At 36.8% G+C, this 14,125-nt stretch overlaps 1 protein-coding gene across 1 annotated transcript; it reads right to left on the bottom strand.

Moving 5' to 3' along the window:
• Positions 1-277: 277 nt before the first annotated feature.
• Positions 278-1,486, bottom strand: LOC107928464 (protein FANTASTIC FOUR 3). Its single transcript, XM_041077219.1, has one exon. It carries the CDS (start codon positions 1,343-1,345, stop codon positions 623-625), a length of 723 nt encoding a protein of 240 aa, XP_040933153.1. The 5' UTR covers positions 1,346-1,486; the 3' UTR covers positions 278-622.
• Between the last annotated feature and the right edge of the window lie 12,639 nt (positions 1,487-14,125).

A 14,125-nucleotide genomic window follows, 5' to 3' on the forward strand; every position in this document is an offset into this window, starting at 1 on the left:
TTTAATCTTATTGTTACAATAATTAATTTTATTTTATGTAAATTAATGTATTTATTTACTTTTTAGGATGTGATGTTGATATTTACCCTGAAGTGGTAATGTCTTTTATCTTTCACCTTCTTATTTAAGTTAAAAGTAAAAACCAGCAAAGGTTGTGTTGAAGTATTTGTTCATTTTGGTCCTTTTGATTTCATTTCCTTACCAGTTCCAAAAACCTTGTTCAAAGGTAAGTGACAAAGTACCTAACCGTTGAAGACAAGAGAAAAGGCAGTAATGAAAGTTTTTTGTGTTTTTATATGCCAGTGAGAGAGAGAGAAAGAGAAAGGACTCGAATAACGATAATAACTACCTACCTACCACAAAAACATTATTCCTTAAAAGATGAAACAGAGGAATTCAATCAAAAAAAAAACCACAAACAAAGACAAAAGGGGGGGGAATATTGATTATTATACAGGAAAATCCAGAATAAAACTATGGATATTGTTGTAGCCACCCATTTTAACAATCCCCTGTTTTTCATTTTCACCTTCTTTACAGTAGTACCTCCCTCTGCCATCCCAGCTCCTTTGAAGAGTCGCCGTTTCCCCATCTTCTTCTTTCTCTGGTTCCTCTTCTTCAGCTATGTAGTTGTCATCATTTCATACTCTTCTTCTTGTTCTTCTTCGTCGTCGTTTTCGTTGTTGTTGGTGTTATTATCATTTTCCACGTCGGCTGTTTCTTCTTCTTCATGGTCAATGCTGGAAGTGGAATATTTCAAAAGGTGAAGTCGAAGGCGGCCATTGCTTCGCTCAGCTTGAAAGATGGGGTTGTTCGATGGGGCCTTGACAGCTTGAATCACCAACCTTCCGTTTTCACGGTGGGACCTAACGCGAAGCGATTCCGATCCGCTTATCGTTGTCAGTGGTGGTGGGAAATCTCCAGCAATTGCTTTCTTAGTGCCCCCCAATGATTGACCCGATTTCCATGTCGGAGGATTCCCACCTTGCGAACTATGTGAAGACAATGCGAACACGTCGTCTTCCAACACATCGTCGCTCCCCGTTTCACTACCCAAATTCTCAGTACACAGTTCCAAGCTCTTCTCACTTAAACTAGACAAAGAACGTTTCACTAAAGGATGAACATAAGTGTTTTCATTCCCTTGTTCCCGTTTTGAAGATTGAGGACTATTGAACAGAGCCTGGAGTAAACTCCAACCGCCCGGTTCAGGGTTAACCGAACACGACTTACTGATCAATTCGCGTGGTCTCGCCGAAGATAACGTTAGCCTCAATGCTCTCGGCTCAACCAACTGCGACTCGAGACATGACTGTGAACCTTGGTGACAAACAATCGTCGCCATAACGATAGAAAATTTAGTATAACGTTGTACGGTTTTAGAGAGTGTGTGTTTGTTTTTTGATGGAGAGATAAGCAAAAGGGGTGGGAATGGGATGTGAATTTGTAGTACTCCAAAAGTTCCAGCATATACAGAGAAGTGGGGAAAAGGGGGGTGGGGGGGGACTGTTTTTAACACCACTTGAATTTTTCTACAATTTTTTTTCTATAGTTGTTTAAATCTGCCACACACAGCAAAAGGAAACAAAGAAACATTTTTTTTTCCTTTAAAAAAATGGCCAAAAAAGGAAGAATTTATATTTGTGTATTATTATTTTTATTAAATGAGTGGGAATTTGAATGTCTGCAACGAGTTTCTTCACAAAATCTATTCTGGGTAGAAATTTAAAGTATGGGTACATTGCTCCAAAATTTACCACCTTCTTTATTTTCCTTTTTCTTCTTCCCTTTCCAAAAAGAGCCTACAAAAAGGGGTACGTGAGATTCACCAATTTATATGATTACTTTCTTGATTTGATTTATATTTAACAAAAATAAAAAGTTAAAATCCTAAACTCAAAATTCTTAATATTTAATTATATTTTATATTAATATTTATTTATAAATCTTACATATTTTTATTTAATTTAGTGATGTGCTATGTTATTATTATATTGATGATGTATTTTATACACCACATCAAATATTATTCTAAATATTTAATTATCTATATTTATTGCTAATAATTTTAATGTTTGAGCCATAGTTTATTATTAATGTATAAATTTGTCCACTGATAACATATTAAATACAAATCTTTATCGAAACCCGAAATCACAGTGAATCCCACTGTTCTTCATGTATGATTCATATGTTCTCATGAGTCAAAACCTTTGTTGGATTGCATTCAAAAAGAGGAATGATAATATGTACTATCAGCCCACAGCCTTTGAATTTTTTTTCCAGCAACTAAAGTTACCGAAATGGACATCGATTCTAGCCAGAATTTGACCAAAACTGCAAAAATACTACCCCCCAAGGAGACCTACAGAATGAAGGGCAAGTTTGTCAAACCATCGAAGTTTAGGGTTGGAGAAAAAAAAAGAAAGAAGAATATGGATACTTGAAAGGTGCTTGGACCGACAGCCTCCGACCCCACCATGGAATCAAAAAATGGAGAAATCATTGTGAGACCCACAAGACAAGTTATTCAAATGTTGTCATGTTACTCCACATTGTTTCACAGTATAGTAACTTTTTAATGGAGAATAAGGTTTCAAAGTATATACAGTTGTTTTTCCATGGTGTAATTTGCATGCTTAAATTGAAACTTCGATTGAGGTTGGTTTAGTTTGGTTTGGGTTAACATCATTCTTTGCTCCTGGTGGGCATGTGATTTTCAATTAATTCGAAAATTTTATCGATTCAATTATGTTATTTATCTTATCACATTAATTTAGCTATTTTTTCTCTTTAAATGGAATATGTGATATTTTTAAAATATAAAAAAATCAAACAATCAATATTACATGGATGGAAGACCGAATAAGTACATAAATATGTTGAATTTAGAGTTTTAAAGTCTTTTTTTAATTCTGAATTTGAAGTTATAAATTTCTTTAGTAAGAGAAATAAAATGAAAATTCATGGTTTTCACATTATTTTAAATGCCACATAATCTAATTTAACTGAAGTGATTTGAGGATGGTATCAATCAAAACTTCAATTATTAAGTAAAAGAGAGCTTAAGGACCAAATGAGATACTAAATTTCAAACGTGCAAAAAAGTATAGGGACAGAAAACAAAGTTATACCAATCATGTTCGGCCATTTATGACTTATACTCCACTAACACACACCCCTTTAGTTTTTGTCGGCTAGGCGCTTACCTATGACTGCTCTAAATATAGAATCCCTCTCTATAAAAAGAAGGGAAATTAATAAAAGGAATCATCCATCAAAAAATAATGAAGAGGAGGCAAAGGCCAGCATGTGGGTGGACAACAAATGACCTACCCTATAAATGTTTAAACAAATGGCAAAGGAGGTTGGTTCATGCTATTTGTGGGTTTTGCGGTTGTGGGTTTTCCTAGTATAGTAAAGCTGACTTGGTTCCTACCAATATATATATATCACCACCATTTTTAGAGCAGAAAAGGTAACTAGCTGGCGCTCCGATCATGAACATCACACTATAGTACATCTCTACTGTATATAATGTAATGCCACTTTCACATGTTGCCTTTTTTGTGATTACACATGCATGAAGAATATCACTTATTTTGTACTAAATGGAAAAAAAATAGCAAACCATTTGCTGGAATTGCAGGGAAAATATTATTAAGAAAAGTAAAAATAATGTTTACATTTTAATCTCTATCCTTTTTTTTTTAAAGTAAAATTTACCCCATTGTCAAGGACAAGAAATTCTGGCATACTTTGTGGTTAGATTATTAATAGAGAAAATGTGTGGTGGAATGCTTTTGTTTGAAACAAAAAGAAAAAGATTTGTTATGAAATCTGACATGTTTCTGTTCTTTTCTTTTTTTGATATGAATTTCAAACAAATATTATGGCGATTGTCAAGGAGGCAGTGTTGGTTCCATCATTTTCCATCTTTATGAAGATACCTATTAATTAAAGACTAAATATATAGACTATAGAAGAGGTTTTCCTATCAGATTTGACTTATATCACAATATATGTTTGAGTGATGGGTTTCACGATGGTTTATCTTATGGGCACAGAGCTGTAGATGGTTGAAGATGATTGGAATGGGATCCGTCGAGAGGATTGGAGTTCGAGAGAAGAAAAGTGGCTACGAGAGATGTGTCTTGTACTAATGTATGTGGGACTTAAAAGGGGTAATTCTAGTTCTTCTTGATATGTCTCGTATCACTTGATTTATTATTGTATTATCCTCGTAGATATGAACTGTCGTGCTAAGTTAATAGGTATATGTGACGTTGTTCCACGTCAGGGATATAGTCCCACGATGTGAGTTTGTGAGGTCTTGAGCTTTGTGGGACCTAAAGCTCACAAATGTCCTTAGCTCGCAAGATGATTTTAATTCACGATTTTAATTAACAAAATTAGTAAGATGTAAGGAGAGTTCGTTAAATATAGATATACATTACTATAATTTTTTTAAAACACAGTATAATTTCTTTTATGAATTACAATTTAATAACCAAAGCAACAAGCGGCTAGTGAGGTAACTATTACATTTTGAGTTTCTTTTAATTGTTTAATGCACAAAAAGGGTCTGGAACATATCCACTCAACCGAGGATCCATTAGAGAAAGGAATATTAAAGGACAATGGACATTTGATAATGGGATTATTCATCGGGTCAAAATTTTTAGAAAACTATATACAACTACTTTTGATTGATGATGAATATGGAATCCAATTCAAGGGCAAAAAGGAATTTATATACATGTACCCATTTAAACAAAATTAATGTATCTTTATTAAGCAAAGAGTGGATACAATGCAAAGATATTTACCCCATTTGGTCAAGTAGATCAGCATATTAATAGCCCCTATCTCTATAGACACTTGTAAAGTTTGTCCTCAAAAGATTAATTCCCAAGTAACCTAACATATTTCAGAACCAAAAATAAAAATAGTTAAAATAAATAAAGAAATTAGAAAGGTGATCAAAGGTAAACTTTCCCTTAGTATTTATAATATAATTGATGTGGTCCTAACTCCCTAAAAGCAGCATTAAACTGAAGCAAAGGAGCCTTATTGTAACCTTTGGTAGCTCTAAATGAGCAGTCTTTTCAGCCCTCTCAATTCTCATAGTACAAATAAAGTTTATTTATTATTATTGAGTTAAACAATAATTATGTGTGCCAACTAAAAGAAAAGAGCATCATATTTACACCAGAATCTATCTGATTTCTCGCATTACTTAATTTTGTGTTCTTAATGACAGATAGAGGGAATGAAATTTGCATCAGCACCCATATATAATTTTGTACATTAAAATACTAAAAAGCCATGATTTATGATGCCATTTTAATAATTAAGCAACTAAACTTTTACTCTACTCTAATTAATTCTTTATCGTTTACATCCATTAATGTTAAAAGTTTATTTGAGATAAATTAATGATTCGAATTTATTTTGTTATAAATTATTGACAACTTCATATATCAAATATAAGAATGTAAAAGTTGAAATTTTGTATTATTTTAATTATGTTTGTTTGATTTTATTTTAATTAAGTAATGTAGACCATTAAGCAAAGAGTACGTCATGTCTCCTTGGCATTAAGTGGAGCCTAAATGCCATAACCTTAATATTATAATAGTGAAGACTTTTAATGAAAGACGAGAATCCAATTCACAGCTGAAGTAAGCACATACAAAGCACCTTCCTAACTTTTTGACAACCCTAGTGCCACCAATTGCTACCCATTTTTATATTATTATATATGTTTATTATTATAATAAAAGTAAAAGAAAAACCATCACAGGCAGAGACAACGTAATTAATCCATGCAAACATGTTATAGAACTAATGGTCAATTGATCACTAACTCTGCAAATAAATTAATGCATTGTGCCAGTGAAACAACTTTTCACAAGTATGAACATAAACATCGCAGTCCAAGGCTAGCTTTTCAGACAGTGACAAAAAACTTTAGGCTCTATTAAACAAGTAATGTATAGAGACAAAAGAGAATTATGTAACTAAATTGATGTAATATTTAATGCAAGTTTTGGTTGAATAGTGAAATATAAATGTTGAAAAGTATAGAATTTTTCATTTAAATTGTATTTAATTATATTTTTATCTTATATAGGAGACATGATACGATAAAAAAAAAGTCTTTAAATAATATAATTTACTTTGTTAAGTAAGGGTATTTTCGTCGTTATCAATTGAGTTGTTGGTTAGTTATGGTTATTAGTAATTTTTATACCATACTCTCAATATTCGGTATTCATGTTAAATTTATAATCGAGTTAAGTTGGGTCTCTAAATAGATTTGAATCTAAAACCTACATGGGTGATTATTAATGTATTGTTTTATTTTATTATTAAAGCAGATAATGTATCACCTTCATGCTCCTGCCTTTTGGCCTGCAAGTAGGTTTCATATTATTCTTAACGGGTTACAGTAATAGCGAGTGGAAACAGAAGTAGCATGTGATAAAGGTGATCGAGAAAAGGAATAATGTTCTACACTCAAACTTAGAAAGCTTACGAATTTGTAAACAGCAGTAAAACCATTTTTCAACAAGACATATTGGTTAAGTTCAAAGACCCTAATCCAGATTGGTTAAGTTCAAAGAACCCAAATCCAGTCCCTGCCACCGATTTCCTCTAAGCTTGGACCAATATTTCTCTCTCTCTTTTCTTCCTTCTAAGGAAAAGTCAGTTTGATCAAAGCTGTAAATCAAGAAAGCTACTTTAGAATTAGGAGAGAGCTAGTTAAATATGCTTGACATGAATCCGATCATAAACTGATTTAAAAAAAAAAAACATTTAAGTTTAAATTTGATCCGACTATCCATTTTTATTCTTCATATACTAATATTTATATGTTTTTATAATTAAATTTAACTAAAATAACTTTTTAATTTAGATTCCAGTTAGATCAAATCAACCCAAAAAAGCATAATTCCTAGACTAGCTCCTATGGATCTAGCTAGCCTTTCAGGTTGGGTGAAATGTTTGTCCCATATGGCAGCTTGATCCATGAAATTTAAAATAAATATTTTTTTAAATATTGAAATTTGAAAAAGTTTGATTATTAAATTGAAAAATGAGGTTTTGAAAAAAGAATTTAATTCTATTTAAAATATGATCCGACTTAAATATTAAAATTTAAATTTATAAATTTTCAAGTTTATAATATGATTTTTACTTTTTAATTTGTTTATTATGATATAAAAATTGAATATACCATACCATAATTAAATATTAAAAAGTATGTTATGTCAAAGGATGATATTTTTAAATTTTTAATGTACTATGATAATAAAAGATATATAATTATTAAATATTAAATAAAAATAATTATATTTTAAAAATAAAAAATTAATATGGCCAAACTAAACAAGCTTAGGTTAACTATCTATTACTATGAGCAAACTTGATTGTAGACTTATATTTCGAACTATTCTTAAATGTTTGACCATTCTAAAGAATTTTGGTAAAAAAAAGTATGTGCATAATGATGGATGAATGAAACTTACCTCACAGAGATTCGAGTCAAATAAGATAAACATGTTGCCAATAACACGGATAAAATAATAAAAATTGATGTATTTTAAAACAAATTTAACATTAAATTTTTAATATTTTAGATTCGATTAGTGAATGTATACTTTATTCCATGATACAATGATTTTTACTAGTTTTTAAAATTTTTAATTTTTTACAATCCTTTACAATTCCTAATAAATTTTATAGTTTTTATTATTTTTTACAAGAAATTCTAACATATTTTAAAAATTTCAAACAATTATATATATTTATAGTCATAATTATAAATTTCTAATAATTTTTTATATTTTTTAAAGAATTTTAGATTTTTGGATGATGATGTCATTGTGACATCAACATATGCCATGTGGCAATTTATGATTGCTTGAATATCCCAACTATTTTTTTACATCTAAAGGATTGAATTAGGAACGTTCCATAATATTATGGACTAAATTGAGATTGTCTGATAACCTTAGAGACTAAGGGTGGGTTTGGGGCGGCAGTGCGGTGCGTTTAGCTTACTTTTTGTCTCACACTACAGTATCGCTACAGTATCTAATCTCACCGCCACCGCTGTTTTTACACTAACCGCAGGTAAACGCACCGCCCATCCAAACTCACTCTAAAGTAAGCTAAAAAATACTTTAAAGACCAAAGTGAAAAAAGCAATATGTTTCGAGACTAAAGTGTGCATTAAACCTAAAAATTAATATTCAGCACTATTCAATCTCTTATTTTACAAATTTATTTAGTACATAATTAAATATTAGATTTATTAATTGGCACTAGTGTCATGGGTTGCGAAGGGAAACTTGCAACCATGACGGACTTGTGCGATTTATCGCTTTTGAGGGAGGTCATTTGGCCCAATCAGATTGGTCCAGTACTTGGAGAGATTGAAAGCCCATCTCCGGAGCTTGGCAAATATGGAAAGTAATCTTCAAAGATATGCTTGGCAAATATGGAAGGGGATCTTCAAAGATATGCGATCCTAGACTTTAATGTAATCTTTAAAAGATACGATTCTGTAATCTTAGAGATTTGATATCTTGATAGCTTTAGATCTTAGCCATTGATGTATTTCGATCTGTACCATTGATGTTGGGAAGACTCAACTATAAATAGAGGCCTCTCCCCATTTTTTGTATTCATTCAGTGATTAATAGAATTTTGAGAGCATTCACTCAAACTTTTCTCTCAAGTGTTCTTATTTTTCTGTGGCTTTTGTTCATCTTTTGAGATCGTTCTTACTTCGTTCTTCTGCTGTTCTTCGTGCGTTCTTGAGAGGAGTTCCATTGAATCCTCAATTGTTGCGAGGTAGGCTGACTTAGGCGTTTTTGAGCGAAGGAACGCTCGAGGCCGTACGGATTGCTTGGGAAAAATCTAAGTCCATGATAGTTGTATCCGAGCTAGCGTTCGAAGACACTGTTGAACGATGTCGAAAGAAGCTGCTGAGAATGTTGATGGAATGGAGACTCGTGGGAGGGCTAGGAAAGCTAGCCGTTTGAGGGACATACTGTGGCTTTGGAAGATCGAGTCGTCACTCTTGAAGAATTCGTGGGGGATGTCAAGGAGAGGGTTGATGATATCGATGATAAAGTCAATGATGGGTTGCAGTTTATACAAGAGCAACTCAAAGAGTATGTGTTGGATAACATTGAGAAGATGACGAGTAGGGATGATGCCATCGAGACTATGATGGTTGGTAAGACTGATGCCATGGAGGCTATGTTGACGGCCTTGAAAGAGGAGATTGCGAAGCTCAAGGGTGAACTCACAATCTACAAGGCTGCTTTGGGCAATGGAGGGTTGGCTGCTGTCACACCCAAGCCCAGCGTGGATGTTCCCAAGCCAAAGGAGTTTAAGGGAACAAAGTCCGCAAGAGAAGTGGACAATTTCCTGTGGGGAGTCGAGCAATACTTTCGTGCCAAGGGCATTGTTGATGATGCCACTAAGGTAATTACTGCTGCTATGTATCTTACTGACATTGCCTTATTGTGGTGGCGTCGTAGGTCCACCGATGTGAGACGTGGTGGGACAGAAATTAGAACTTGGAAAGAGTTCCAATACGAGTTCAAAGCGCAGTTTTACCCTGAGTATGCCGAGGATGAAGCTCGGGCAAAATTGCGTCGACTTTCGCAACAAGGCACTGTGAGGGAGTATGTGCAGGAGTTTAGCGAACTCATGCTTCAAATTTCTGATATGGGTGAGAAAGATGCATTCTTTTCCTTTATGGATGGGTTGAAACCATGGGTGAAGCATGAGTTGCAACGTCGAGGAGTCCAAGAACTTACCAAGGCCATGTCTGTAGCAGAATCGTTGGCTGAATTTGGTGGGAAGAAAGACAAGCCTGAGTCTTTCATGCCCAAGTCCCAGCCAAAGGGAAATGTGGGGGAGACAAAGAAAGGCCCCATAGAAATGACAACGGTAAGAAGCCTTGGGACAAAAGGAAGAGTGGGCCTATAAGGTGCTTTCATTGTGATGGACCACACATGATTAAGGATTGTCCAAAGAAGGCGGCGCTCTCCGCTGTGGAAGTGAAAGCAGAGTCCGATGTGGAGGATAACAATCTTGGTTCAATACTAGGGGGTGTTGAAGACAAGATGAGTCATGGGCTGATGTTTACGAACATCATGGTAGCTGGCAAAAAGTTGAGTGCACTTGTCGACACAGGTGCGTCTGATTTATTTATGTCCGAAGAGGCTACGCATAAACTTGGTCTCAAGATTGAAAATGATCCGGGTAGAATTAAGACGGTGAATTCAGAAAGTGTTCCAATCAAAGGGGTCGCAAAAGGTGTAAAACTCCAATTTGGCGATTGGACCGGTACGGCATCCATCAAGGTAATACCACTTGATGACTATGATTTTGTAGTTGGATTGAGATTTTTTGATCAGGTTAATGCTACGATTTGTCCTTCCAGTAATTTCATGGTGATTTCGGATTCTAACCATCAATGTATGGTGAGATTGACAAGAAAGGGGAGCCTCGAAGAGAAAATATTATCCGCAATCCAATTTGCTAAGGGAGTACGTAGAGATGAAGTCTCCTACTTAGCCACTTTGAAGATTGAGGAAACCGGTAAGACCGTGGGTGAGATCCCTAAGGAAGTGGGCCAAGTATTACAATCCTTTCGAGATGTGATGCTTGCAAAGTTGCCAAAGAATTTGCCACCTAAGAGGGAGGTGGATCATAGGATCGAATTGGTGTCCAACATGGTGCCGCCAGCTAGGGCGCCATATCGTATGTCCCCACTGGAATTGGAGGAATTACAAAAACAGTTAAAGGAGCTTTTAGATGCGGGATTCATTAGGCCATCTAAATCTCTGTATGGTGCACCGGTGCTATTTCAAAAGAAACATGATGGGTCATTACGGATGTGTATTGATTATCGGGCCCTAAACAAGATCACCGTGAAGAATAGGTACCCTATTCCCCTCATTGCAGACTTGTTCGATCAGCTTGGTAGTGCGAGATGGTTTACCAAGTTGGACTTGAGATCAGGGTACCATCAAGTTCGGATAGCCGAAGGAGATGAGCCAAAGACAGCTTGTGTGACGCGGCATGGCTCGTATGAGTTTTTGGTGATGCCATTCGGACTCACGAATGCCCCAGCTACATTCTGCACCTTGATGAATAAGGTACTTCAACCTTTCTTTGATCGTTTCGTGGTTGTTTACTTTGACGATATTGTGGTGTACAGTAAATCACTCGATGAACATGTGGAACATTTGAGGGAGGTGTTCCAAACTTTGAGGGAAAATGAGTTGTTCATCAAAGAGGAGAAATGCACCTTTGCTCAACGAGAGGTGCCATTTCTAGGCCACATTGTGGGAGGTGGCAAGATCTGGATGGATGAAAGCAAGGTTCGGACCATTGCCGAATGGAAGGCTCCAACCAAGGTGACAGAGTTGAGATCTTTCCTTGGGTTGGCAAACTACTATAGACGCTTTATCGAAGGCTATTCTAGAATTACCGCACCCTTGACGGACATGTTGAAAAAGGGTAAGATATGGGATTGGAACCCACAGTGTGAGAGGGCCTTCAATCAATTGAAGCAAGTAATGACAAATGAACCTGTACTTGCATTACCGGATTACTCGAAGCCTTATGAAGTACGCACAGACGCGTCAGATTATGCTATTGGGGGAGTACTGATGCAAGAGGGCCATCCCATTGCTTTCGAGAATCTAAAGCTTAATGAGATAGAGCGGAGATATACGGTCCAAGAGAAGGAAATGACCGTTGTGGTGCATTGCTTGCACACATGGATGCATTACTTACTGGGTTCCAGGTTCGTGGTCCTTATCGATAATGTTGCCAACAGTTATTTTCTAACCCAGAAAAAGTTGTCTCCCAAACAGGCTCGTTGGCAGGTTTTTCTAGCGAAGTTGGATTTCACAATGGAATACTAGCCAGGAAGTGCCAACATGGCGGCTGATGTATTTAGCCGAAAGATGAAATTCGCGGCCATCAGTCAACCTGACGGGTCCCTATTGGAACGCATTCGAGAAGGGTTATCCCATGACCCCACAGCCAAAAGCTTGGTTGAGCTGGCCAATGAGGGGAAAACGATGAGATTTTGGCTTGATGGGGAATTACTATACACCCATGGGCACCGCCTCTATGTGCCTCATTATGGGAAATTGCTCAAGGAAGTAATGAAAGAATGCCATGATTCACGATGGGCGGGCCATCCGGGAATGCACCGTACCTTGGCCCTTTTGGAGGATCGATACTATTGGCCTCACATGGGTGAAGATGTGGAGACCTATGTGAAAACTTGTCTAGTATGCCAACAAGACAATGTTGAGTTAAAGAGTCCCGCCGGCTTGCTACAACCCTTGCCCATTCCGGAAAGGTCATAGGAGAGTGTATCCATGGACTTTATTGTGGGTTTGCCTAAGTCTGACGGATTTGCAAGTATTCTTGTTGTGGTAGACAGGTTTTCAAAGTATGCGACGTTTATTCCTGCTACCAAGGAGTGCCATGCTGAGGAGGCAGCTCGCTTATTTCTTAGACACGTGGTAAAATATTGGGGAGTGCCATTGTCTATTATCAGTGATCGAGATGGGAGATTTATGGGCCGGTTCTAGACGGAGCTGTTCAAGTCAATGGGCTCGAAATTGAACTTCTCCACAAGCATGCATCCACAAACTGATGGGCAAACTGAACGAGTGAATGCATTGTTAGAGACTTATCTCTGACACTATGTAAGTGCCACGCAAAGGGATTGGCCCAAGTTGTTGGATGTTGCCCAATTTTCATACAACTTGCAGCGAAGTGGGGCAACTAACCAAAGTCCGTTCAAGATAGTGACGGGCCAACAGCCACTCACACCCAACACTGTTGCGACCAATTATACAGGCCCAAATTCTGCTGCGTATCGATTTGCGAAGGATTGGCAAGAAAAGAATGAATTGGTTAGGGCTTGTTTACACAAAGGAAGTAAGCGCAACAAGAAGTGGGCCGATCGGAATCGAAGGGATGTGCAGTTTCAAGTGGGGGACTCAGTCCTTGCCAAACTACACTTGATGTTACGATATACGGGTTTGCACAAGGGGCTTGTGCGAAGGTATGAGGGGCCGTTTAAAGTTTTGAAGAGGGTAGGCAAGGTGGCCTACAAACTTGAGTTGCCAGCAAAGCTGAAGCTCCATCCAGTGTTCCATGTAAGTATGCTCAAGCCATACCATCGGGATCAAGAGGATCCAAATCGAGACAAGTCGGAACGAGCACCAATGGGGGTAAAAGTCTCTTATGACCGAGAAGTTGAAAACATTGAGACAGATCGTGTGGTGAGACGAAGGTATCATCGGCCACGACATGAATACTTGGTAAGATGGAAAGGATTACCTGATAGCGAAGCAAGTTGGAAACCTACCGAGGTATTGTGGCAATTCCAAGAGAAGATAGCCCATTTCCATAAGGGGGACGCGACGAGGGCGTCGCTAGAACAAGTGGGGGAGAATGTCATGGGTTGCGAAGGGAAACTTGCAACCATGACGGACTTGTGCAATTTATCGCTTTTGAGGGAGGTCATTTGGCCCAATCAGATTGGTCCAGTACTTGAAGAGATTGAAAGCCCATCTCCGGAGCTTGGCAAATATGGAAAGTAATCTTCAAAGATATGCTTGGCTAATATGGAAGGGGATCTTCAAAGGTATGCGATCCTAGACTTTAATGTAATCTTTAAAAGATACGATTCTGTAATATTAGAGATTTGATATCTTGATAGCTTTAGATCTTAGCCATTGATGTATTTCGATCTGTACCATTGATGTTGGGAAGGCTCAACTATAAATAGAGGCCTCTCCCCCTTTTTTGTATTCATTCAGTGATTAATAGAATTTTGAGAGCATTCACTCAAACTTTTCTCTCAAGTGTTCTTATTTTTTTGTGGCTTTTGTTCATCTTTTGAGATCGTTCTTACTTCGTTCTTCTGCTGTTCTTCGTGCGTTCTTGAGAGGAGTTCCATTGAATCCTCAATTGTTGCGAGATAGGCTGACTTAGGCGTTTTTGAGCGAAGGAACGCTTGAGGCCGCACGGATTGCTTGGGAAAAATCTAAGTCCGTGACAC

This window comes from Gossypium hirsutum, chromosome A09, assembly GCF_007990345.1.
Source record: "Gossypium hirsutum isolate 1008001.06 chromosome A09, Gossypium_hirsutum_v2.1, whole genome shotgun sequence".
NCBI lineage: Eukaryota > Viridiplantae > Streptophyta > Magnoliopsida > Malvales > Malvaceae > Gossypium > Gossypium hirsutum.

Excerpts from the sequence above, each read along its gene's own strand:
- LOC107928464 (XM_041077219.1), bottom strand. The coding sequence starts at position 1,345 with ATGGCGACGATTGTTTGTCACCAAGGTTCACAGTCATGTCTCGAGTCG.